Source organism: Hordeum vulgare, chromosome 5H, assembly GCF_904849725.1.
Source record: "Hordeum vulgare subsp. vulgare chromosome 5H, MorexV3_pseudomolecules_assembly, whole genome shotgun sequence".
Taxonomy (NCBI): Eukaryota; Viridiplantae; Streptophyta; class Magnoliopsida; order Poales; family Poaceae; genus Hordeum; species Hordeum vulgare.
This window is the reverse complement of record NC_058522.1, coordinates 523,129,419-523,154,134: the sequence shown is the minus strand read 5'-3', so window position 1 is coordinate 523,154,134 and position 24,716 is coordinate 523,129,419. Positions and strand designations below refer to the sequence as shown.

The 24,716-nt window shown below is 45.3% G+C and overlaps 3 protein-coding genes across 3 annotated transcripts; 1 reads left to right on the top strand and 2 right to left on the bottom strand.

The window, feature by feature from the left end:
• The first annotated feature begins 6,186 nt into the window (after positions 1–6,186).
• Positions 6,187–7,599, top strand: LOC123398276 (auxin-responsive protein IAA12-like). Its single transcript, XM_045092760.1, has 3 exons — positions 6,187–6,661; positions 6,761–7,132; positions 7,254–7,599. The coding sequence occupies exons 1-3, from the start codon at positions 6,231–6,233 to the stop codon at positions 7,324–7,326; spliced, it is 876 nt and encodes a 291-aa protein (XP_044948695.1). The 5' UTR covers positions 6,187–6,230; the 3' UTR covers positions 7,327–7,599.
• Positions 7,600–9,779: 2,180 nt separating this feature from the next.
• On the bottom strand, positions 9,780–15,593 carry LOC123452143 (protein OSB2, chloroplastic-like). The gene is made up of 5 exons (XM_045128737.1): positions 15,159–15,593; positions 14,311–14,449; positions 14,144–14,216; positions 13,331–13,488; positions 9,780–10,229 (listed from the first exon to the last, which is right to left on the bottom strand). Exons 1-5 carry the CDS (start codon positions 15,509–15,511, stop codon positions 10,032–10,034), a joined length of 921 nt encoding a protein of 306 aa, XP_044984672.1. The 5' UTR covers positions 15,512–15,593; the 3' UTR covers positions 9,780–10,031.
• Positions 15,594–15,776: 183 nt separating this feature from the next.
• LOC123452144 (CBL-interacting protein kinase 7-like) lies at positions 15,777–24,340 on the bottom strand. Its single transcript, XM_045128738.1, has 3 exons — positions 22,965–24,340; positions 17,501–17,663; positions 15,777–16,115 (listed from the first exon to the last, which is right to left on the bottom strand). Exons 1-3 carry the CDS (start codon positions 24,254–24,256, stop codon positions 15,966–15,968), a joined length of 1,605 nt encoding a protein of 534 aa, XP_044984673.1. The 5' UTR covers positions 24,257–24,340; the 3' UTR covers positions 15,777–15,965.
• Positions 24,341–24,716: the final 376 nt, after the last annotated feature.

Below are 24,716 nucleotides of genomic sequence, written 5' to 3'. Positions count from 1 at the left end.
AACGGGTGACTCCAAAAACATTGACTTGGCCCGACACGTGCAGGAATTGGCTTTATGCGCATGGGGAAAAGTTGGACCCAAAGACAGGGGAGATTCTGGAGCAAACAAGTCTTAAAGATGCATCTGACGCTATACTTGCTACAATAGAAGATGCTCGAACGGGGTGTTCCAGCCCGACAAAGAGAATGACGAGCTTACACGCACCCTCAAGAATGCTAAGACCTGGGACAAACACGAAGCAAAGGCGTTGTTCCGTGTGTTGAGGGGTTTAAGGACTGGAATGACTCTTACAAAAGTCGTTCGAGAAAGAAGAATCGGGAGGCAGCCAAGAAGAAGCACGATGTTGACCATCTTGAAAAGGTAGAATCAAAGAACGCGGAGTTGGAACACAAATTCTTGCGGCAGCAGGAGCAGATCGACACACTTAGCCAACAAAGGACGTCTTAGCGGCTGGAGCAACCAGTCCAGCATTGGATAGTACAGTCCCATCGATGCCAAGAAGCGGCGTGGGTTCCACGGGGTTCCTGGCCGAAGATGCATTGTTGGCTTGCTACCCCGTGGATGAAATCACAAAGGCGAAAAGTTGTGAGCTACACATGAAACTCAAGAACATATCCATGAAGGTAGCGGTCGGTTATGCTTTAACAAATCCACCTGATGCAACCTTCAATTGCAATCCGATTCCAACTGGCTATGCTCGTGTCGGGGTGGATGAAGTGATGCCGGGATATGAGTCCCTAGAGCTTGACATTCCTAGAGGTAAAGGGCAACAAACACTGCAAGAAGTCTTACCTAGTCTCTGCTTATGAAGAAAGGACTGCATCGTCTTTCCAAGGCCACCGACTCCTCCTCCAAGTCCATCGCGTCATCCGACTCCACCCCACCACGACACGGAGCACATTGCTAGTCCGCCACCGCGTCAACCGACTCCACCCCGCCACCCCGAGACGGAGCCCAGCACGAGTACTTTGTCAATTCAACTTCTGGAGCGTCAGCGGAATACAAAGCGGAAGAGAGCACCAAGGAAGAACCCCCCTCCTGCCAAAAAGAAGTTGGCTTATGAGATGTCCGAGGAGGAACTCAAGGCCCAAACGGCTACCGAATTGCAGGCCCATTTTTGACCAAAACCGCCCTCGCCACCAAAGGAGGTAGTACCTCTGGAAACCGTGCAACGCGTTCTAAAGAATCGTGCTAAACGTCCTCGAGAGAAAAAGCGATCAGACTATGAATGCTCTATTAGCAAGTCATATCATGAATATCAAAAGAAGGAGTCGAGTGGTACTAAGAAAAGCGGGAAAACTGTTCTCCAGCTGGGAGAACACGCAGTGCAATTGATCTCGCCGCTCAAGGTGAGTACCAAGGTAATAGACGCTGCTGCTATTAGAGATATGGCTAGAGAGGCCGGTGTCACTATTGAACAACTCCTAGGCGCCCAGGGAATGCCCAGGATGGAAGAGGATAAACTAGCATGGAAATATGTCCCCGGGAAACATAGGGTCAGGCTTGAGGAGGTCTCGCATCTATCAACACAAATGTATAAATTGCATAACTGGTACGTGAGTGAAATAAATGCCGGGCGAGAGAGCCTCATGGTGAAAGTCAAGCAAGATCATTTTCTTCAATGAAAAGGATTTGTGGATTGAAAATCCAAAATTGTTTCGTGATTCAATCAAGACACTCTTGGCAAATATCTCGTCAGTTGCTATTATTTGTAAGTGATTTCTTTCTGTAATTAAGTCTCTAGTTCATCAGCTCGTTCATTGTGTGTAATTATTCTTACTATATTATTTTGTGTGGTGTTATGCAGAATGAAGATGTTTGAAATGAAAAGAGATGGAGTCTTTGGCATTGGCTTCATTGACCCACAAACCATTTATGAAAAGATGGTAACAGATTTCAAAGATGAAACAGAGACGTTTTTGAAGGTACTAAATACCCAACCAAAAATACTATTACCTTACAACTTCAGATGAGTGTTACTGTCTTGCAATATAAATTTTATTTTGCTTACTCGATGTTAAGTGTATGTAATACTTGATGAGTTATGCATGCACACTTATACAACACAGTTTCCACTTGATCCTGCTAATCATTAGTGTTGACGAGGGAAAAGTTTTAAGTTCTAGACTCACTAAAAAAAGACGTTAAAGAGTACATGAACCTGAAGTTAATGTTCGACAGGTAATTTCAATCATTATCGCACTATGCCGGCCTCCTTAGTTCATTTCCTGATATCAAGTAATCAATGATTCCTTTATTCTTTTTCTTCGTCGGGCAGGGTTTGGACACGGTTCATTCGGGAGATTCCTGAATGGAAAAAAGAGCTGACATGGACACGACCCAAGGTAATTGAGTAGTACTAACTACGTCCGCACATCTCTTTAGTTCTAGTTTCAATATCATTATCATGCTTGATTATTATCTGACTGAATTATATTCTCGTAAAGTGGTGCATGCAACAGGAACATGAAACTAATCTATGTACATACTATGTTTGCGAGAACATTTGCTTTATGACCGAAACAACGCACAGATAGAAGACATTTTTGGGTCCGTAAACACTATTCACATTTTTATCATGGTTTAATATATATACACATAACTAATATATTCATATTGGTCTCCTTTAAAGATGTCGGAGATGCAGGAACAACACTTCAAGAGGAAATGGCGGGATTTTTGCTTGGGCAGGTCATAGCTGCCGACGGAGAATATCACTACACCTAATGCATGCATGCCCTGTTCAAGAATTCGTCCAGTTAACCAGTTAACTTGCCGATTAATCCCTACTCATACGGTCACCGAGTAGCTGATTAACTGATAAATCGCCCGATTAATGGATTAAATGGCCGATTAACTTGCCGATTAGTTCATTAATCCCCTACTCACCAGCCAACTGAGCAGTTACCAGTTAACGATTTCCTCAACAATGCCTGCATGTAATGATCTACAAGCTGTAGGAAAAATTATATATACCAAATTGTGTGTGTGTGTGTATGTGTGTGTGTGTGTGGTTGTACGAGAAATTCTATGATATATGATTGGTCCTACGAGAAATTCTATGATATATGCATAACATGTACAGTATTTAGTAGCGTAAAATATATTTGAAATAAAAAATTAAATGGAAAACATAAAATGAAAAGCAAAAATAAAAACCCCAAATCCTTTAGTCCTAGTTGGTGTCACCAACCGGGATTAAAGGTCCCCGCCCCCCGTCGCACGCTGCGAGTCACGTGAAAGGGCATTAGTCCCGGTCATGGCCAACTGGGGCTAGGGGGGCTTTAGTCCCAAGATATTAGTCCTGATGACCCGGGACTAAAAGCCCTTACCAACCGGGATTACAACCATGTTCTCTACTAGTGGTCTAGCGGTTTAGCTTTCTCTAATGCTGAGCATTCAAACAAGTTCATGATCAAACCTTCAGGATTTCAACGAATCACAAAGTTCTTCCTTGCCCAAAACCTTCCCTCCATGTGTTCGTGTCACCACAGACTCTCTTTTTCCAATATATTTTTGGAAAACACAGCATTTGATCTGTTGTTTAAGTTTTGATTAACGTGGTTGCTTGATGCTCCCCATCACTATGCAATTTTCTAGGAGCGACGGATTGTTATATGTTACTACCTAGATAAATCAATGAATAGATCATATCATCATCCGTACTAAACCAATGCGGCCCTGGTCAAATTAAAGTTCGTTTAATTTCCTAGCTTGCCTACCTTTCTTGGAACATAATTGTATACATGATGATATATAGAGCTGAGAAGATGTCAATAAATAGTTTTGGTGCTTGGTAGTATTTGCATGAATAGCACATATACCAAAAACACTAGAATGAGCATATTGTAGTTAATTACGATTGGAATATAACCCCATAATTATGCAAGGCACTCAATTAACTTCAAAGTTCAACCATAAACAAACACGAAAGGAAATGACTGGAGAAAATACTATAGGGAAAATTTGACCTACAAGACAAATCTTGAAAAGGCAAAGAAACAAGAGAAAATATTATAAATGGAGATTTGAACTGCAGGGCAAAGTTTGCTTGATCTTCAAATCTAAGCCCCCATGAACTTTAGCTTTCTACTATAGTGCTCAGATAATCAATGACCTTTATTTCGATCCTTCTCTGATCGTCAACAAATATGCATCCACTCCACCACTTTTTGGAAAGAAGCATACATACAATAATAAACAGCTTTAATAAGTTGTCAAGTGATTCAAGTGTTTTCTATTGTAATGTAAACAATGAACAGTTAATCATCAATGAAGTACTTAACCAAGAAAAAATAAATCTTGAAAGCACACCCAATTCACCCAAGAAAGAAGATAAATTCAACGAAGGACTCGAGAAATATTTTACATGGTGATTTGACCCACGGGACAAAGCTAGGTTGCTTGTTCCTGAAAGCATGCACCCATGCACTTTAACTTTCTAGAATGCTCAAGATACAATAGCACCACCTAGTATTAAGTAAACTAGACTTTCCAAAAGGTCGCCTGCTACAAGTCCAAGCGCAAAGCCAACCAGCCCCACCTCCCATGATACTACCTCATTAGCTCGGCAAATCTCTAGCCAGGAGGGGACCGTCTGGTACGTACGTAGTGGCACCACACAAAAAAACTAAGCACCCCACTCGATCAGGTCAGGAAGCAAGCATCGTACCGCAACAGGATACATATACTTTGTGTTTAGATTTCGAAACAAACAACCCCCACTAGGCGCTGTTGGGCACTGACCCAACCAAAAAGAAGCAAGAACAACGAAAAGTGATTCGCTGAAGAAGAGTATCTCGTTTTGTAATATATAAGGCGCCGGACGCGGGAGAGGGCAGTAGTGGGAAGAGATACGGCCGATCCATATATGGAGAAAAGTTAATTAAGCACTGCTCCTGCTTCCTCCGTTTCACTAGACAACTCTCTGGACGGTAAGATTCTCCCAAGGCGAGGAGGTGAAAATGCATGAATGCATGCGTGCGTAGTAGAGAAGGAGAAAGAGAAACTCATGCATGCACCTTATGTCTCGGTAAGGTGGCGGAGTTTTGGTGCTCACCCACTTTTACCACGCTCCGTGGATCAATCAGAACTTTGTCATATCATCACACAACTTTGTGGATTCAGCCGTGTGAACACATCTACATGTAAGCGATGATCTGCATGCATGTGTAGTCGGTCGTGACAGGGAGTAGTATAGTAGTAGTACTAGGATGAAGATGAAAAGAAGAGAAAGCGATTGCATGCATGGAGTGCAAGGATCGGATCGTAAAGCAAAGGGAGGGAGGGACAGGGCGCCCATATATCCCGGGACGCATCGCTCTCCATCCGATAACAACGTTACGTAACATGATGGATATGGCCGAAAGGAAACAGCGCCGAATGCGCGAGCGATGCTCCCCAGTATCCCCGATCATGGCGCCTTGCTAGCTATGCTAGCAATCATCCAATTCAATTCACGCCCCCACCACACCCGTTCTCTATTCTCTATTCCGTAGGTCCATGATATCATCATATCATCGTTAGCGCGCCATACATGCATGCATGATTCATCGGCCCCATCCGGCCGGGTTACAGGGGTGCCGGGTTGCGATCGCCGCCCATGCCGTTCAAGTCCCGATCGCCCCTGAGAAGCTTCCAGCCTGACACGTCCAGAATGTGATGGGGGATACTCAGCTAGCCACACACACACCACACGTAGCGGATCGAACTGAAACCAAACCACTACGTTGTTTGATGGACGGGACGGGACGGGACGGCAGACAACCCGTTAGAGAGTACTCCTACATGCGATAATGCTAGACATGCCATGTGCCCCACGGAATACAATATCCGCCCCGAGACCCGGAAAACCGCGTACGCATCCACCACACATTCAAAATTAGGATAGTCGATCAATCAGTCCAGCTCTCGGCTGTTTACTTTAGGTTTAGGTATGTATAGCTAAACAACGGAGATACGTACAATACTCCATCAACATCAAAGCTGGTGTGTATACTACGTATCGTACAGCCAGCAGGCCGATCGGCACATGGCCTGCCGCGCCGTGTAGCCCGTGGACCGAGGGATCCCCGGACGGTCGTGCGCCGCCCGCGCCCGGGCCCGCGCTGTCGCCGGCCGACCCGGCACCCTGCGCCCCAGCCACCCCGACACCCCAGCTCGGCGTCTGCCTGCTGCGCTCGATGCACTCCACCCACCTACGTGTTGCCCGACTATGTCATTGTCAGCCCATGCGCTGGCTGTATGCCAACTTGCTCGCGATGCCCTTCGCTTCGCTTCGCCAGTCGCCCCCTATAAAACATGGGCGCCAACCCTGCCATTGCCAAGCCAACACAAGCAACCACACATCGTCTTCTCAGAGAGCCAGAGCTATCAGATCTCGCTCGCATCGCATCCAAACGTACGTGCTTCTAAAGTTCTTCTCCAGCGCAGCATCTTCATTCGCACGTCGACTGGAAATGGAAGCTACCGACAACCTCCTCATGGCCACCGAGCTCAGGCTGGGCCTCCCCGGCACCGACGACAAGCCACAGAGGATCAACTACGTGTCGCCGCCGGCGACTCCCAGGGGCAAGAAGCGCACCCTGGACGCCTTCGAGGCCACCGCCTCCGATGAGGACGACAAGTCCGACGACGTCCAGACCGCACCCCCCGTGGCCAAGTGAGTACCAGTCCAACCCCTTCCGCCTCCGGCTCGCTTCTTCTTCCTCCAAGTCCAAGCCCAGGGTTCTTACTTGCATGCTTCTCTCAACTCTCGCAGGGCACAAGTCGTAGGGTGGCCGCCGGTGAGGTCGTACCGGAAGAGCTGCTTCCAGGCGGCGGCGAGCAAGAGCAAGGCGAAGAAAGCGGACGAGACCAGCAGCAACAACGCGCCGTCCGCAGCGGCGCCGGCGAGCACCAACGGCTCCTTCGTCAAAGTGAGCATGGACGGAGCGCCCTACCTCAGGAAGATCGACATGAGGATGTACAAGGGCTACAGGGAGCTCAGGGAGGCCCTGGAGGCCATGTTCGTCTGCTTCTCCGGGGCAGACGCCGGCGCTTCCAACGGCGGCGGCGCAAACCCGTCCGAGTACGCCATCACCTACGAGGACAAGGACGGCGACCTCATGCTTGTCGGAGATGTTCCCTTCGAGTAAGTCTTGATTCATTTCATCAATTCTTCATCTTCAACTCCAACATATATTAGGTGACTGTGAACCTAAACATCACTTTGTGAAGCAGTGACTTATGGTCTTTGTTCTTGCGTTTTGCAGTATGTTCAGCGGCACATGCAAGAAGTTGAGGATCATCAAGAGATCCGAAGCCACAGGCCTGGGATCCAAATAATGAAGATTTGAGAAGCAAGATGATATCATGGGCTCTCGATCTCTTTTTCTTTTTCTTTTGACGGTTTATACTTTTTGTTCTTCGATCTGGGTTCGATCACCAAGCCAAAAGGGATGAGCTCGGTGCATCAGAGAGCACACATGGATGTGTGCCCTTTGTTTGGGTCATTGAAGTAGGCCTTTTTAGAAGCACAAAGGAGATGTGTGGAGATTTGGGTTAAACTCTCCATGTGTTTGTACAAACGAAACAGTTATATTGATTGTTGATCACTTATCATCATGCATGTTTTGCTGGGGGGGCTTTCCTTCCGGTTTCTCTTTGGCTGTGCTTTTGTATTCAAGTTGTCAAAGTCACTTTATCATCAACGCTATTATGTTGTTGTTTGTGAGCACCACTTGCTTATGCATTATTATCAATTCGAGTCCAAGGATGTTTAGGTGCGGTGGACACATGATATAAGCGATGATCGAGCATTTCAACAACGTTTCGATCTGTTTTCTGAGTATACGACACAACCAAACTGGATGGGGCTTCCACTTGTTTAGCTAAGACTGCAAACACAAACGCAAGACATGTGGTTTCTTTTGCATCATCAACATTTTAGGTCATCTTTAAGTCGAATGGATTTCAAAGAGATTATGAGCTTAAAAATTGATCAATCTGCTTAGAGAAATTGACAGATTGGGTAAGAAAACCTTTTGAATGTTAGAAATTGATATGTAGGTTTGGAAACCTGATGGATGTTACCTACGAGGCTATATACGAGGCATTTTTCATCCGACAGCAAATAGAAATTTCCATTGGAGAGTTAATATGCTATATAAACCCACACTTTTGGTGCCAATTCATATATGGTTTTCAATCCTGTTAAGATTCAAGAGGACCTAACATCACAATCCTCCTTTTTTTGAATCTTGCGAACCGTGGAGGCTCTTTTGAATCTTAGATCTAATGAGGCTGCAAAAGGAAGGACGACTCGTTCCATCCGAATCTTTAAGCCCATGTTTCGAGAGACGTTGACTTGAAACAGAACCATGTGGCACTGACATTAACATTCGATCACAGCCTCACTCAGACTACCTACAGTGAAAGTAACATATGTAATAACATAGATGTCATCTAAACGAAAAATATGATATGACAACTAATTAATGAAAAGAGAAAGAAATTAAGTAACATAGCTAGTTACTCATACTATGAGTAACATCACACATACCATGACAAGATGAGTCTATAACCTAATAAATGAAAGGCTCAATGTTACTATCACTATGTTACTATTCACTATGAAGATAGTAACTTAGACTAGTAACATATGCATGTTATCATTTTATGTTGCTTTCCATTACTTTTCATTATGGGTAGTCTCATGGCAGATTACTCGATCCAAAATATCAATCTAGGAGGAGAAATTCACTTTGGCTCATTGGTGTATGTGCACCTATTGACTAAATACACATTTTAGAAAGTTTAAAAATTTCAAGAAAAATCTCACGTGTAAATCCGGACATTATATGTGCGTGCACAAAGTTTCGATGAAAAAGGACATTTTTTATGCTTGATTATAGCTATTCACGAGGCATTTTTTTTCACCTTTTGTATGCATGTCATAAAAGACGTTCTTTTTCATCGAAATTTTGTGTGCGAACATATGATGTCCAGATGCACACACAGGAATTTTTTTTCCCTAAAACATTTTGAAATGTGTTTTTAAATATAGTTCATAATAGGTGTATAACCTAGGAGGAGATAGCAAACTCAGTCAAACGAGAGAGAGATTCACAAGACTGGTCAAGCGAGTAACACAGACGGCCCATGAAAACCGCCCTGCATTTTGAGGTCAGCACATGCGCCGGTCGATCCGTGGGCGGACAGCGCGCATGTGGTGCACATGAGCGCTGGATCCAAGCGTCCACACCACCGGCATCGATCAACAAATCGAGCGAGGTCTTCATCTTTCCTTTTTCCTTTTCCTTTGCCAGAAAGAGCGAGGCCGGCTTTAACCCACGTCTCAAGGCGAAATTACATGCAACTGTCCGCAACCATCTTATAAAAAATACATAAGGGAAATCGAAGTCTGCTATACCCTTTGTGCCTTCTGGGATGGTGCCATGGTTTGGCTGGTGGAGCAGATGGTGCCTGGAGGGACGGTAGGTACACGTGCTCTTCAGAAAAGAGAGAGGGAGAGAGTAGCCTAGACATAATTCTCGGTGCAAATCATCACTGTCTGGTCCACACATTTTTCGGTGCAAAAGCACCGTTGTCTGGTCGGCAGCATCAGATCAGAGCATCGACGTGTATCCTGCTGGTTCGATGTGCGCCCCTCAACGGTGAGATGTACTTCTTCCTAACACAAGTCGCGATATTCCGAGACAGATTCGACAGTGCAGAAACCTCCCACGTATAAACTGCAAACTTTGAGTCGTTAGTCATATGATTAGACGGGACACGGCTTGCTGGAACGCGTCAACTGGTGCGCAGATGATAGAGCTTCTCGTACATGGTCATGTTCATAATTTGTCACTACTACCGACATAAAACAGATGGACTAATAAGCTTCCCTGGCCTACCTATGTACAACGAAAACCGAAACGCGGCGGAAGAATTTAGTGCGATAGCGCACCTTTCTACATGATAATAAGATAGTGGAACTGGATAGATACTTGGGGGATCAGAAGCTTCCTGACTCCTTCCTATAGCAGGGCTTAGTCGCTGGCATCAGATGTCATGAAGTCGTCGGCATACATGTAGGAGACTGGTTTCCTCTGCTTGTCCTGCAGGGAACCCATCCTCGAGTCCAAGATCGCCAGCTGGGAGACGACCCAGTTGGGGTTGTTCCTCCCCTCAACCCACAGCGCCTCACCGGTGCTCTTGTGCTTGAAGTCTGGATACCTTGGGTTCTTCTGTTGACACATACAAGCCATTAGTCATCAATTCATCATTGTATGGATTATTAGGGGGGCATATATTTCTTCAAAGAAAATGTATGATGGACAAATCATTGGCGTAAGCAAATGAATATGAATGAAAATGCAACCAACTGGTATGATAAAGCTTGTGGGGGGCTAGGAAAGGCAGGTGGCACGGACTTTCACGACCTGACATGATGAGGGTGAACCTAACATGATGAATCATTTTTGCAAGTCATTATGAGGAAAGTATAAGAAATTAGCACCTATTTGGACTTTTGGAAATTCTAGTTATAAAATCAGACCAAACTAGAACTAATAGCTGTCCCATGCAATACAATATCTTGTAGCATGGAGGGGGGGAATTATGCAAACCAAATTGATTTAGTGCACCTCCATATAATAAATAATTATCGATCTAGAGTGCCTCCATAAAATTACATAAAAAATGAGAAAATCTGTGAAATAGTTACTGATTTAGTGTACCTCCATAAAATTAATCTCAGATTCTACAAATGTTTGGCAACATGGACACGAAAAATTACTAGAGGACTGTTCGCCCAAATAACTTCATGAAAACTAATAAATTATGAACTATATGTAAATATGGAGAATGCGATAAAAGAGACTATACACATGAAATTTCTACATTGTTACTCCTAATGCCAATAGAGGAGGGGATCCAAGTGAGTGGAGATGAGAACAGGAGGAAGATAACCCATCCACCCCATCACGTCATTTTTTATTTCATCAGTGATCATAATCTTTCTTCTCTCTCAGTCCAATAGCTCGCTTGGCTGGCTCAATGCTAGCGTATACGACCAGATCTCATCCTTTCCCTCATGTCCAGCGATCATGAACAGAGATATTGACGTGGCATCAACCACAGCAGTGCATCAACAGCAATAGCTTGAGCAATGAAGAGGTGCAACAGCAGTGGCAATAGCAATGACGGAAAGCAATGGTGGCAGCTCACATCCCTCCCCTCTGGTCCATGGCCCCCTGATTTATGGTTCTTGTTCCCCAACAAATTATATCGCTGGCGAACCCTAAAGCACATCGAACAAACTATCACATTTTGACCACACATTTGGAAACTATGGTGTACTATACATATCATGGCGACCAAGGTTTTTAACGCGCCCATAAGGTGATCAACCCCCACCTTACCACCGCCTAAGCTCCTAAGGTGGAAGAAATGCTTGGGCGCTGCCAGGGCACCTTACAGCCTAAGCAGAGTCTAAGTGTCGCCTTATGGACATCTTAAAAAGGTTAAAAACATGGATAGTGATGAATCACAATTTTCTTTTATTTATTACTGATATTTTTAAAAAATTCAAGATGAATGATTTTGACAATTCTGTGTGAGCTAATAACACAGAACCATAGTTTTTAAGGTGGTAAAGCAAGGCGAGGCCCCTAAGCACTTAGCTTTTAAGCATTTAAGACGGGGAGGTAAGGCGTGGCAAGACGATGCCTTAGACATCACAGGAACAGAACAGTGGGCAGTTTAGAATATATATTACAATGAAAAATAGAAAAGATTGAAAAATGGCCTACTAGTTATGCACTTTCCCACGGCTCAAAAGTCCAAGTAGTGGCCATATACTCCTCCCATGGCCTAATTCCACTGCCCCTCTGTTCTCCCTCAGCACAACCACTACACATCTTCTGCTCCCTTTTCTCCTGATACAAGCACATAACGCTCACACTCATCCCTTCTCCTCACAACCCCACCGGACCCTTCTCCCTCATTACAACCTCTATTCATCCTCACAACAACAGCAGAGTTGATTGGGGAGGGGAAGGCGACTGTGGAAGCACACACACACAACAGGACGCGCGCCGGAGTGCAGGAGGCAGCGGGACCGTTATCTCCAAGCCTCAGGGGCAGCCACAGCAAGGAACATGAAGTGGGAGAGACCCGTGGAGGCGGCAGACACTTCAACGAGGCAGCCATACGCTAGATATCTAAGGCAGAGGTGACACCTTACCACCCTAGGGCGCCTCAGCAGTGAAGCAACAGTTAGGCAATTCCTTGCAATCATGACTGACACAAGTGATAAGTCATAACCCATTAAAATTCGATTGCGCAACTCAAGCAGCAATATTGCCACAGTACCTATGTTCATTAAGTCGGCACAAAATATATTAAGCGTGCAGAACACTGAGGGGCCCAGACACTCTTCTAAAATTTCGGAAGCCATGCCCAATCTTCCTGTCCAAAGGGAAAATACAAGCCCCGACTCTTCATAGACGGCTACATTCGGCATCTTACTGTTTTTATTTTCCATGTTGGCTACTCTCCATTACTCCTCTCTGTCTCTCAAGTGTCAACTAAGTGATTCTAAAAATGCAGGAATAGGGTAGGAATGCATGCGTAAAACAGAGGACTGGTAAAAGAATTCTGACAACTTGAGTGTTTGGTTCACACTTCACAGTAATTGGAAAAACATAGTAATCCTAATAAACATGGTCAAAATAAAGCCAAATCACATGAAAATGTATAGTTAGAATGTTATTATGCCACTAAGGATCTTAGGGCTTATTTGGATCGTAGGAATAGGAAATAAAGGAAGGAATGAGATGCCATGTACTATTAATTCCTAGAGGGTTTCAAAACATACGAATTTTATACAAGTCTCTGGATGGTGCACAGGAAATGAACAGAGGAATTTTAGAGGATTGAGGAGAGATAGAGTGTAAGTGCATTGGACTTCTCAAAGGAAAAATAAAATGAGGTTTGATCTTCTGTTTAGATTCCTAGGGAATGGAGGGTATAGGAATGGATTCCATAGTAATTTGGTGAACCCATTCCTATGATCCAAAGTGCTTCCATAGGAAAATTTCCTATGGATTTGAATCCTCCAAAATTCCTATGAAATTCCTTCAACCCAAAGAGGGCCTATGAAATTCCTTCAACCCAAAGAGGGCCTATGAAATTCCTTCAACCCAAAGAGGGCTAATGGATACACACTCCTAAAATGTGTAGGTGGTTTACATACAAAGACAGACATTAACGCATAGAAAACAATATATGCCAAAGCGTCTAAAATTCTAAATGCCTCGAAAGGAATAAAAGAAGGAGATGTAACCTTATCTTTCCTGTTATCCCACCAGTCAAGAGGATTAGCGAAGAATGCTTGCCACAGTGCTTCAGTTGAACGAGAGGAAGAACTCATGTAATCTCCCTTTTTATTCTCAGTTGAACCAGAAGTAGAGTCATTACCAACATACTCTCCATACTTTCCACCTTTAATTCACAACCAAGTGTCACTCTTTACTATTTTTCAATATATTTTCTTACATCAATATACAGCTACCTACAACGCAATTATGTGTATCACTGGACTGGAACCTCTTAAGAGTTAAGACCAGGCTATATACATACATGAAAGATGTAATTTTGATCCAAAAATGCCCAGTTGAACAAATCCATAAAACTTATGCAATTCAGTGTGCAAATGTCTGACAATCAAGCAAGAAAGAGTACTTATCTTGTGTTGCAAGTTTTGGCATTATAATCCAGGATTAATTTGGCTACATGAGATAACTTCTCACAGCCTTCTCTGCAATCTTTCACAAGTAACTTGCTATATTCTAAAAGTTGCACAGGATATAACACTTTAAATAGAGACCTTATATAGAAGGGCCTATAACATGTGACTTTGAAGACTACAGAACAATATCCAAGCTCCAGAATGGTTAGACATTGGACATTGACAGTTTGAAGGAAATGTGAGCACTACAAAATGTAAACAATTACAGTACTGCCATCTACTGAAAGTAAATATAGAGAACAGGCAAATAAATAACCATAAGACAGAAGTGTAAACAGGTGAGAAGAGATCAGTAGTTCTACGACATGAAATGAAGATATAAGCAAGCCAGCCGAGTTAAATACATACCATCCTGGCCTGACTCTGAATATAACCGCACAGGCTGGAAGGACTCAATGAAGTTGAACTGTTGAACGACAACCTGCAAAATATATAACCAGGAGAAAGAGCAGTGATGCCAACAGCATGAAAAGAGAACATGTTAAGCTAAATACAAATTATTTGCAGAGATGTACCTTGTAGTAAACCTGCCGCTTCTCAGGCCCCTCATCAACAGTATCTGATACAAGCCGTCCAGAAACAAATATGCGGTCTCCCTGTTTAACATGCTCAGAGGCCACAACAGCCAAGTCGTCCCAAAATGCAAGAGTTACCCTACAAGCACCACCCATTAAACACTTATGAATCTAATGGACACTTACGAAAACCATTATTTAATATGTGACGAACAGACGGTATAACATGACTTACATAGCAAAAAGAGGTACAGTTCCAAATTATGCTTAAGCGATGCATAAACAGTAGTTTTGGGTTAGCAACTGATTGGTCAAAGGGAAACAACTATTGCATCGTGCAGATTGGAGTTTCAGGCTTAACTGACTAGTTAATCATGCTCTTGACTTCATGCTTAATCTGGACCTTGCTCTCGGTTTCATGCTTAATCTGTAAATGATGCTTGCAGAGGATGTCCACAGCACGTTTGTCGATAACATATTTCTGAATCTTGTCAAGTGGTACATAGCTCCTATAGCAAGCTAATAACCTCAGGAAGAAGCATACTTAAACTTTTCCTGCCCCAACTGAAGTCGCTTTAAACTGAGGCATCAATCTACGGTAAGGAGCCGCACATAGCACATTTTATTCTATTAGTAATTCGTAACACAGCAAATTGATGGCCTGTTGATTGATGGTACAAAAACAGGGGTAAAGTGCTCCCCTCCGCATAGTGCCAACATTTGGCGGCATCCATGAACTACCATGCTGGTTACACTAATAAACACGGCCAAACACGCTACCGCATCCACTCCGAATTGTAATCACGAGCTCGCACAGCTCAGGCTTGGCCAATGCCGAAATTACTTACCATGTGGTCTCGGTGGCCGACTTCCAGACGGCAATGCGCCCCCGCGCGACGGAGGCGCCGCTGGGGAGCTGGCGCAGCTCGATGTCGGTGCCCACCGTCCCGATGAGCCGCACCGAGTTGCAGAGTTCCCTGCTCCACGGGATCTCGTCCGGCCGCTGCGTCGTCGGAGCCGCCTGCTGCGGCGCGGCGGCATCGCCGTAGCCGGCCGAGCAGCGGAGGCGGCCGCTCCGCGAGAGCAGCGGCGGCACGCGGAGAAGGGATGAGCTGAGGAGGAGACGACGGCGGCGGCTGGGGCTCGGGCTCAAGGTAGGGTTTAGGGTTTTGAGCGGGGAGGCGACGGCGAGGAGAGCCATGGGCGATAATTCCGGATTCTGCTTTCCTTTTCCACTCCCGAGAGTGTGGCCTCGTGAGTTTATTGCCGGGGAGGGGAAAGGTGCCCCGCTTCTTCTCTCTCTGCTGCTGGGGCCCAAAACGTTCGGCTGCAGTGTCTGACAATGCGGGCCCACCCTTCTCTCTCTGGCTATAAATCCAACTGAGCTAGCAATGTCAGGCACAATCCTTCACTGCTCTATTCCAAACTGATCTACATAATTTTCGACAGGAAAAACAACAGAGATGTACGTACACAAGTAACCTCATACATTAGCAACATGGTATTTCAGAGGGGACACGTATTCGCCGGTTACAAACAATATTGCTGCATGGCCTGCAAGAACAACAAAAACAGGGAGCAATGTGCTAGAACGTCACGATGTTTTTACATACATACACAACTCTTCTTCTAGTTTGCAATCGGTGGCCCGGTCATCATGCGCTCTCTTTCCTACTCGATGCCTCTAACTCCTTTTTCTCTTCATCGTCGCTGCTGCTGACCGCCGTGGGGGTTGCAGGTGGAGGCTGGTCGCCGCCGCCTTCCTCGGGCTCTTTCTTCAGTTCTGTTTCAAATTCCTTGGCTGCCTGAGAGTGGATTCAGATAGAGAGAGACAGGTAAGGAAACAAGTCATAAACTGGAACTGAATGGACTGCCTACATACATGGAAGTGTATGACAGTAATATGACTTGATATGACACAACAAACTAGAGCAGCGTTCAGAATATACCAACAAGTGCTAGGTCTCAGGTATATGGCTATAGTAGTTAGGAACACTCTGCTATCGTTACACTTGACAGTGGCCATTTTCAGACATACAGAGGCAGTGAAGGATCATGCAAACACATGTTTTTGACTTTGAATCCAGGACTATGTGAATTGGATGTTTGATCATAGTGCATGAAATCAAATTTGTGCAGTGCAGACCTTCTGCCTAGCTATATTATGGATCGGAGGGGGTACCAAATTCCCATTGCTTCACGGGGAAATCAAAAGCAAACTAGAGGACATAGACCCCAGATCCAAGACTCACACTCATGCTGGCCCATGCATCAGCAAGTGCAAGCACAAAAGGAACGGGACAACCACACACATATGGACTAGATAACATAACGAAACATTGTAAAGCAGACTCCAGCATGAGCAGAGACCAAGATCATCTACTAAGGTATATATGCATATGTACCCACCGAATTAATTCCTTGATAACTTAATCTGATAACTGCAAACCACTAAAGCTTGCCTGGTTGTAAAATCACAATGGATACAGTGATCAAGATTAATAAAACTTCAAATATTTCCAGACTATCCCATCTTCATCGATAAGTTTCTCGCATCAACCCAAATATCCCTGATTGACACACTTATGTGCAATAAAAATGCTAGAGCTATGAGCACTGGAGCCCCGCACCTTAGTTCAGTTCATGTTAAAATGGTTGAAATGACAGAACACATGCATGCAGTTTGCAGGAAACCCACTCACAGTTACTCCCTCCGTTCCTAAATATAAGCCTTTTTACAGGTTTCACTAGAGAAGTACATACGGATGTATATAGGAACGGAGGGAGTACATTTGTAAGTAAATATAGCACAACTGCGACCACCAATACCCGTTTACAGTTTACAATAAATAAGGTGCTATAGCTGATCAGATAGAAGTTTACAATAAATAAGGTGCTATAGCTGATCAGATAGAAGTTTACAATAAATAAGGTGCTATAGCTGATCAGATAGCAGCATATGAAAAGTACCAAAATCATCTACTTCAACCAATTGGCACAAAGCATGTCCCATAGTCCCCTAGTGTTAAAGGTCAAATGTTTCAGCGATTTGACTATCTGAATTAGGCACCTAGAAATCGAGTACCGATTTTAAGTTGCCCCTCTTTGTGACTTTGTTATAATGCCAGGATTTAGCTATTTTGCAAACGGATACACGCTATCTTTACTAATTTAAGCTCCAATTCCGTACCTGCTGGAAGCTCTTGACGGTCTTGCCGACGCTGCGGCCGATCTCGGGGAGCTGCTTGGGCCCGAACAGCAGCGCCGCGACGCCGGCGATGACGACCATCTCCGGCACGCCGAGCCCGAACAGGCACTTGCACCCGAGCGCGCCGCCCCCCGCGCCCGTCCGCCTGGGCCGCGCGGCCACCGCCGCGGAAGCCGCCGCGACGGCGAGCCCGCTGCCCGCAGCGAAGGAGGACGCCCTCGAGGAGAGCCCGGCGGCGGCGATATGCGCTCGGTACGCCGTACTCTTCGCCGGCGGTGGCGCTAGGCAGGAGGAGTAGGTCGCGACTGGAGCAATCACCATGGCTGTCGCTCGCTCGCCGGAGTGATAGGAAATGGGAGGAGTCGCGGAGATTTTCTCCGATGGGATAGCGTTCTGTGGTTTCTGCGTTAGCACGTGCTTCTCTCGCGTGCTCGACGGCTGTGTGTTTTTTTTTCGTTTTTTTATTTGTGGGGTGGATGTTTGATGCACATGGGCGCCATATGGCCCGGCCCATATAATTCTGTAAAATAGTCCAATATTGGGCCACGGACAATAGATATAATTGTTTTGTACGCCAATTATATGAGCACGTTATAAAAAAAAATGATTTGTACGTGCAGGCGGGAAATAAACATCAGTAACTGATTTTCTGAAAAGAAAAGGAACATCGATTTTCTTCCGGGTTTCAGTCCAATGGCTATTTCTGATCAGGTGCCAACATTGGTGCAATTGTTCTTTCTCCTAAAACCAGTGCTGCAATTGTTGAGTTACAAAAAATATGCTGAAATTGTTTGTCTTGCAATTTTCTCTTTCAATAAGGTGTTCATGCCCCCCAATTGCAAAGAATCCAGTGATACAAAGCGGCCTCGCTGTAACCCACGCCAATCTACCAGGAAAAACTACAACATAAGCCCCCGACAAGTGAAAAAAAGACTACAAGAGAAGCAAAACATGTTACATGTACTGCTCAAAAATGCAAAAAAAAAAACAATGTGGGTTGTTGAATCTTCCATGGATGTCCCGGATTGGGTGTTGGATTGTGTCTAGGGGGTACCCTCATCATAGGATTGGGGGAGAGGGTACTCGAATGACAACAATTTCGATTGTGGATGAGATCCAACGGACTTGCAGAGCTCCAGCTTATCTTAATGGTATTGTTCAACTATCTTTTTCAGTCATTGTGTTGCGGGAAGCGGCGGTGTTCATGGGTTGTTTATTTGGCGAGATGGTCGTGTTTGCCATTTATGTACATTGACAACTTTTCAGTGTCTATGCAGGTGAATGGTTCTACCTTACCAACAACATGATGATCTTCGATCGTGGGCGAGAAGCCAAAGGCCCGCTCCAGTTGTGAAGACGTATGTCACTCTAATGATGTCTAGCGAACTCGAAGCAAACGAAGGCCTGATTTTTCTTCGACCGCTTGCCTCCCTTCAAGATATTGCCTTCTTGTTATGGTGTAATTAGGAGGGTGAACGAGGCCTCGACGTTGTACCTACTTTGCTTCCTTGTTTGTTGTCTATATTTGTATATTCAATGCTCTTTATATGCCATTTGGAGTTTCATTGGCGCCGATGAGCGAGCTAGCGTGCAGCACCCTCCAACCCCACCCCCCTCGTTTTGGGCCGGCCCATGTGTAGGGTGCCCTATTTTTCATTTTGCTTTTGTTCTTTTCTTTTTCTATTCTTTAAATAATTTAATATTCAAAAAATACAAAAATTAAAAAATTGTGAATTAGAAAAAAGTTCAAGAAATCATGGTTGTGATTTTTTAGAAATGTTCGCATATACAAAAAATGTTCATGATTATGAGATAAATATTCGTATAGTTAAAAAAGTTCATTATTTTGCAAAAATATTTTGGAATTTGAACAAATGTTCGCAAGTTTATGTTTTTAAAATTAGAAAGCATTGTGAATTACAAAAATGGTCATCTATTTAAAAAATCATCAATTTAAAAAAAATGATCACTGATTAAAAAATGCTCCTCAAAACTAATAAATATGTTCGTGAATTTCAAATATCGTCCCCTATTTCAATAATTTTTCTTCAATTTAAAAAATGTTGAAAAATTCAGATACGTTTACAAATTTGTAAAAGAATGTTCATGAGTTTCTAGAAATGTTCATAAATTTGAGGAATATTCATGATTTCAAAAAATGTTCATGGTTTCAAAAAAAGTTAAAAATAAAGGTGAAAAAATGAACATGAAAAAAAGGAAAGAAAAAACAAAAATTAAGATGGCAAGAAAAACCGAAAGAAAAAACACAAAAGAAAGAGAAAACCTTCCCAAAACCAGAAAGAGTTAATGGGTCGTCCCAAAGTGTACGTAGCAGCAGTAGGGGTGGGGGTGTTAGGGGGTGCATGCTCGGTTGCTAACTAGCGACCTATGTTTGACCTATGTGTCAAATAGGACCCCCCGTGCTTCTCTCATGTGTTCGACGGGTTGATGTATATGGAGCACCATATGATACGACCTACTATCTCCGTTCAAGTGTATAAGGCATGCGCGTAGTTCTAGGTTGTCAATTTAACTAACTTAATATATATTATATGTGATAAAAATTACATATTCAGAAACTACACCCTCACATGAATCTAATGGTATATTATTTATTACATATAATATATATTTAAATAGTTAAATTAACGACCTAGAACAACGCGCATGCCCTATACACCTGGTCGGAGGGAGTATATAATTTGAGAAAATTCGGCGGTGGTGACGAGATCCAACGACCTTGGAGAGCTCCAACCTGTCTTGGTGGTATTGTTGAACAGTGTTCTCAACGATGTCTTCTCTGGGTGACTTTGTTCTAATGCTTATGTCTTCTTTGTGATATGTGTCACGGGAAGCGGCATTATCCATGGGTTGTTTTCTTGGTGACGTGGTCGTGCTCGCCATTTCAGCACCCTTAGAACTTGTCAAGTGCTCATGCGACTACCCTCCCGCTAATGCGCCCTTCGATCCTGGGCGCAAGGCGAAAGGCCTTCTTCGGTGTTGGAGACATCTACCACTCTCATGGCGTCTAGCCAACTGGGAGCAAAGAAGACAGGATCTTTCTTCGGTGGCGTGCCTCCCTTCAAGATATTGCCTTTCTGCTTTGGTGTAATCTGAAGGGTAAACGAGGGCATCGACGTAGGGATGTAAATGGCAAATAAGTGGCAGCCACAAGTTCCATTTATTTAGCTTTTTCTAGCTTCATAGTTCATTTTTTTCAAAAAACAAATATTTTAACTATTAGATAATAAGTGGGTTTAAATGAGATTAAATGGGACCCAGTTCCCATCCCTACATCGACGTTAGTAGCTATTTTGCGTCCTTGTTCGTTGTCTATAATTGTTTTCTCAACACTCTTTATATGCCATTTGGGGTTTCCTTTTTACTATTTTTTTCGCTCCGTCTATGAGATGTTTAAGTCGTTGCAATTTCTGACTGGTTGTTGGGTTTGTTAATTTAGAGACGGTCTCCTCTCCCTTGTACAGTATGAAAGATACATATTTAGCACGTGCAGACGTGCCACAAACTGTCATGGAATATATGCCTTCGTACGTGTTTATCATCATCCGTAGTTATCCCCTCCATTTTCCTCTCCGCTGAAGGTAGAATTCGTGACGAAAGACCTACCGAGAAAAGATTATTTTGGCTTCTCTTTGTAATGTCTGTTGATTCAGAATTGGCAGCAGATGGTCAAACACCAACATTAGTATGCATGCGCCTCTCTCATTGCTCGTGCAGCTCCATTGCCCCTATTTTCTTCTCATGGCCTTGTCGGCCAGAACACATGCTCAAATGCAATACCTCATTCTCCATTTTCACCAGTTTAGACAGGAGAACTCGTAGTCCAGATTACAGTAGCTTTAGAGAATAAACTACTGTAGGAGATAAGCTGGCAGTGCAAGTTACTTAGATTTGTCCCTAAGCCAGTGTCAAGTTCCTTAATTCCTTGATGCCCATGTCAAGGTCGCTCCTTTTTCGCGCGCTGGTATCTGACCCAATAGCCATTGGCTTTCGTCGACATCGATCAGCTCATAGGCTTTCTGAATCTACTCTGACTTTTCATTCACTACTGCCCACTGACACCGGCAATAGGTTTACCAATGATGCTGATCAGCTAACATAAAACGAGGTGTTTGTGAAACTAGAATGTGCTTGCTAATCACTTAACACAATAACTTGTGTTAACCAAGATCATGTAAACCTTGGTGCAGTACTAAAAACCTTTCTACCTGTTCTGAGATGCATTTCCATGGTGCACGCCAGCTATAGCCTTATAGGGATCGATTGCTTCTGTTTGACCACGACTCCCACTACTTTTACCGAGATGCTTACCCGTCGATAGGTTCGAATCATCCTGAGCAATTATGGCATATTCTTCAGCAAAACGATTCATCCGCGCTTCAAACGGACGGACGCAGATGACTCTTCCATATATGGGCAATCATCAGGCCACCACTGAAGGACAGACATGAAGGAATTGACATGGAAAAGGACCAGCACAACAAACAAGAACGCGCTGAGATATTGTTGAGAGTTAAGACAGGGAATTCGTTCCTTGGTCCCTTTCAATTTCCAAATCTTGTCAATAATTACGTTCGGTAGCCATTACTGGATAAGCAGCTATATATGTGCGTAATTTGTAGGGACAGTGGCAGGCAGCAGAGCTGCAGTTTTCTTCTGGTTCAGACGTTCAGTAGTAGTAGTAGTACCTGCCAGGGAAGAAGATGACAGATGTACCAGCAGGGTGGTGCATTAGACTGTTAATCTCCGTCAAAAATTTATGAAGAGTTAGTAATGACTCTTATTGTGCTTGCAGGAAGCACCTTGTAGTAGCTGTCATGGCACTAATTTATCAGCACTAATTGTCTTTGGAAAGCCCTCAGGTTTCCATTATGCATGTGGAGTTTTTAAAGGAAAAGAAGTAGGCTACCTTCCAGAGAGTTCGAACAATGTTATGTTACAACCTGAATCATGTCGCCTAAGGCTAGCATATAGTATCATTAGATTCAAGGCTTCAAGTTGAAGGTAAGCATCACAAATCATGGTTCAGCTAACAATCCAGCATCTCCTTAAAAATAAAAGTCTAATCACAAACATCAATTTGATTGAATGTACTAACAACCAAGTTTTTTTATATATGTCATTGTGTCAATTTAGGATCCAATTTGGTGCATGCAGTGTATTAGTGTATGGCTGTGTTCATATTTTCATAAGATCAACGCACATAGAAGTATGAGGCAAGGCTATTATCATTAGATTCAAGAGCCTACAGCCAGCACCACAAAGGCACAAAATCTAGATTCATTCCCACAAAATTTCTAATCACAAACATCAAAATCAGAGTGAATGAACTAACAAATCTACCCCCTTCAATCTGCCACAAAGTCCTAGTTAGCTCTTTCTGGCATCAGATCAGATCATACATGTACATCCCCCAACTCCTCACAATTCCTCGCATCCATGCCACGCCATGACCACCTCCCCAAGCTCCGTCCTAAGCTCGTCCCATCCGAACTTCTCGACCTCCTCGTCGTCGCCGGCCTCCAGCCTCAGCTCGACGAGCATCAGGGGCGGCGCCACCTCCGACATCTCCATGGACATGGCCACGAGCCCCGACAGGCCGCCTAGTGGCAGCCGCTCTACTCCTTTCTTGCCCACCATGAAGTAACCGAGCTTTGCACCCGAGTGCCCGAGCTGCTCGACCATCTGCTCCGGCGACGCCGTCGTCATGAACCGCTTCTCACGGCTCCGCCGGTTTTCGCCGAAGAGTCCCGACAGGTCGAGCCCCGGCGACATGCTTATGATGTCGAACGCGTTCAGCGTCGGCGGGGCCTGGAACAGGAGATCGCGCTCCGGCGCGCCGCCGAGGAGGCTTCCGAGCTGCGAGTCGAGGCTGAGCGAGCGTTTGAACCACGGGTGGGTGGAGAGCTCGGCGACTGTGAGGCGGGTGGCTGGGTTGGGGTCGAGCAGGCGGCTGACGAGGCGGCGCGCCGGTTGGGACACCCACTCCGGGAGCGTGTACTCGCGGCGGTGCGCCTTCCTGCACATGTCGGCCATGTTGGAGTCGTCGAACGGCAGGCGGCCGGCGAGGAGGACGAAGAGGATGACGCCGCAGGACCATGCGTCGGCCTTGACGCCGTCGTACGCCTTGCGGCGGAGCACCTCGGGGGCGGCGAAGGCGGGCGTGCCGCAGGCGGTGTGCAGGCGGCCGTCGTCGCGGTGGGACTCCGGGAGCGCGGCGAGGCCGAAGTCGCAGACCTTGAGGTTGCCGTCGGCGTCGAGGAGGACGTTCTGCGGCTTGACGTCGCGGTGGGACACCCCGCGCGCGTGGCAGTAGATGAGCGCGGAGACGAGCTGGAGGAAGACGCGCCTCGCGGCGTGCTCGGGCAGGCGGCGCGACGGGAGGGAGGCGAGCCTGGAGAGGAGGTCGCCGCCGGGGGCGAGCTCCATGACGAGGTAGACCTTGGAGCGCGTGGCGAGCACCTCGTGGAGGCGCAGCACGTTGGGGTGGCGGAGGCGGCGCATGGCGGAGACCTCGCCGAGCACGCGCGCGTCCATGCCGGCGGTGGCGGCGAGCCCGGGCTTGTCGAGCACCTTGATGGCCACGGCCTCCCCGCCGACGAGGGAGCGCGCGTGGTAGACCTTGGCGAAGGTGCCGCGGCCGAGGAGGCGGCCGAGCTCGTACTTGCCGAGCAGCGGGGCGGCGTGCTTGCCTGCCTTGCTCTTGGCGACGGCCATGGGCGGCGACACCGAGGCGAGGGAGGCCGGGGAGAGATGCTCCGCTCTGGTTGGCGGGGCTAGGCGGTGCGTGGTGCTGTGGTTTACAGGGGAGCTCGGTATATATGGGGCGACTCACTGTGGTTGGGGTTGGCACGTTGTTTAATGTTTATGCCCCAGTGGGCTCTCTGCTTTTTGTCTCTAAGCATTTGTATTAGTGGCACAAGAACAGTGTTAGCATTACTGATGGTTTGTTGCCACTTCTCGTGTATTCGTCTCGGAGAAACAAATGGTAACTGGAGCGTACTAGACATTGCATAATACTCCTATTCGTTTTGTTAAATTATAACGAGCATAATAATGAAACTAGATCTTCATTGGCAGGAATTGGAGAGTAGAAATTGCATAATATTCGTTTTGCTAATTTGTAACAAGCATAATAATGAAACTAGATCTTCATTGGCAGGAAGATATGGTCCGG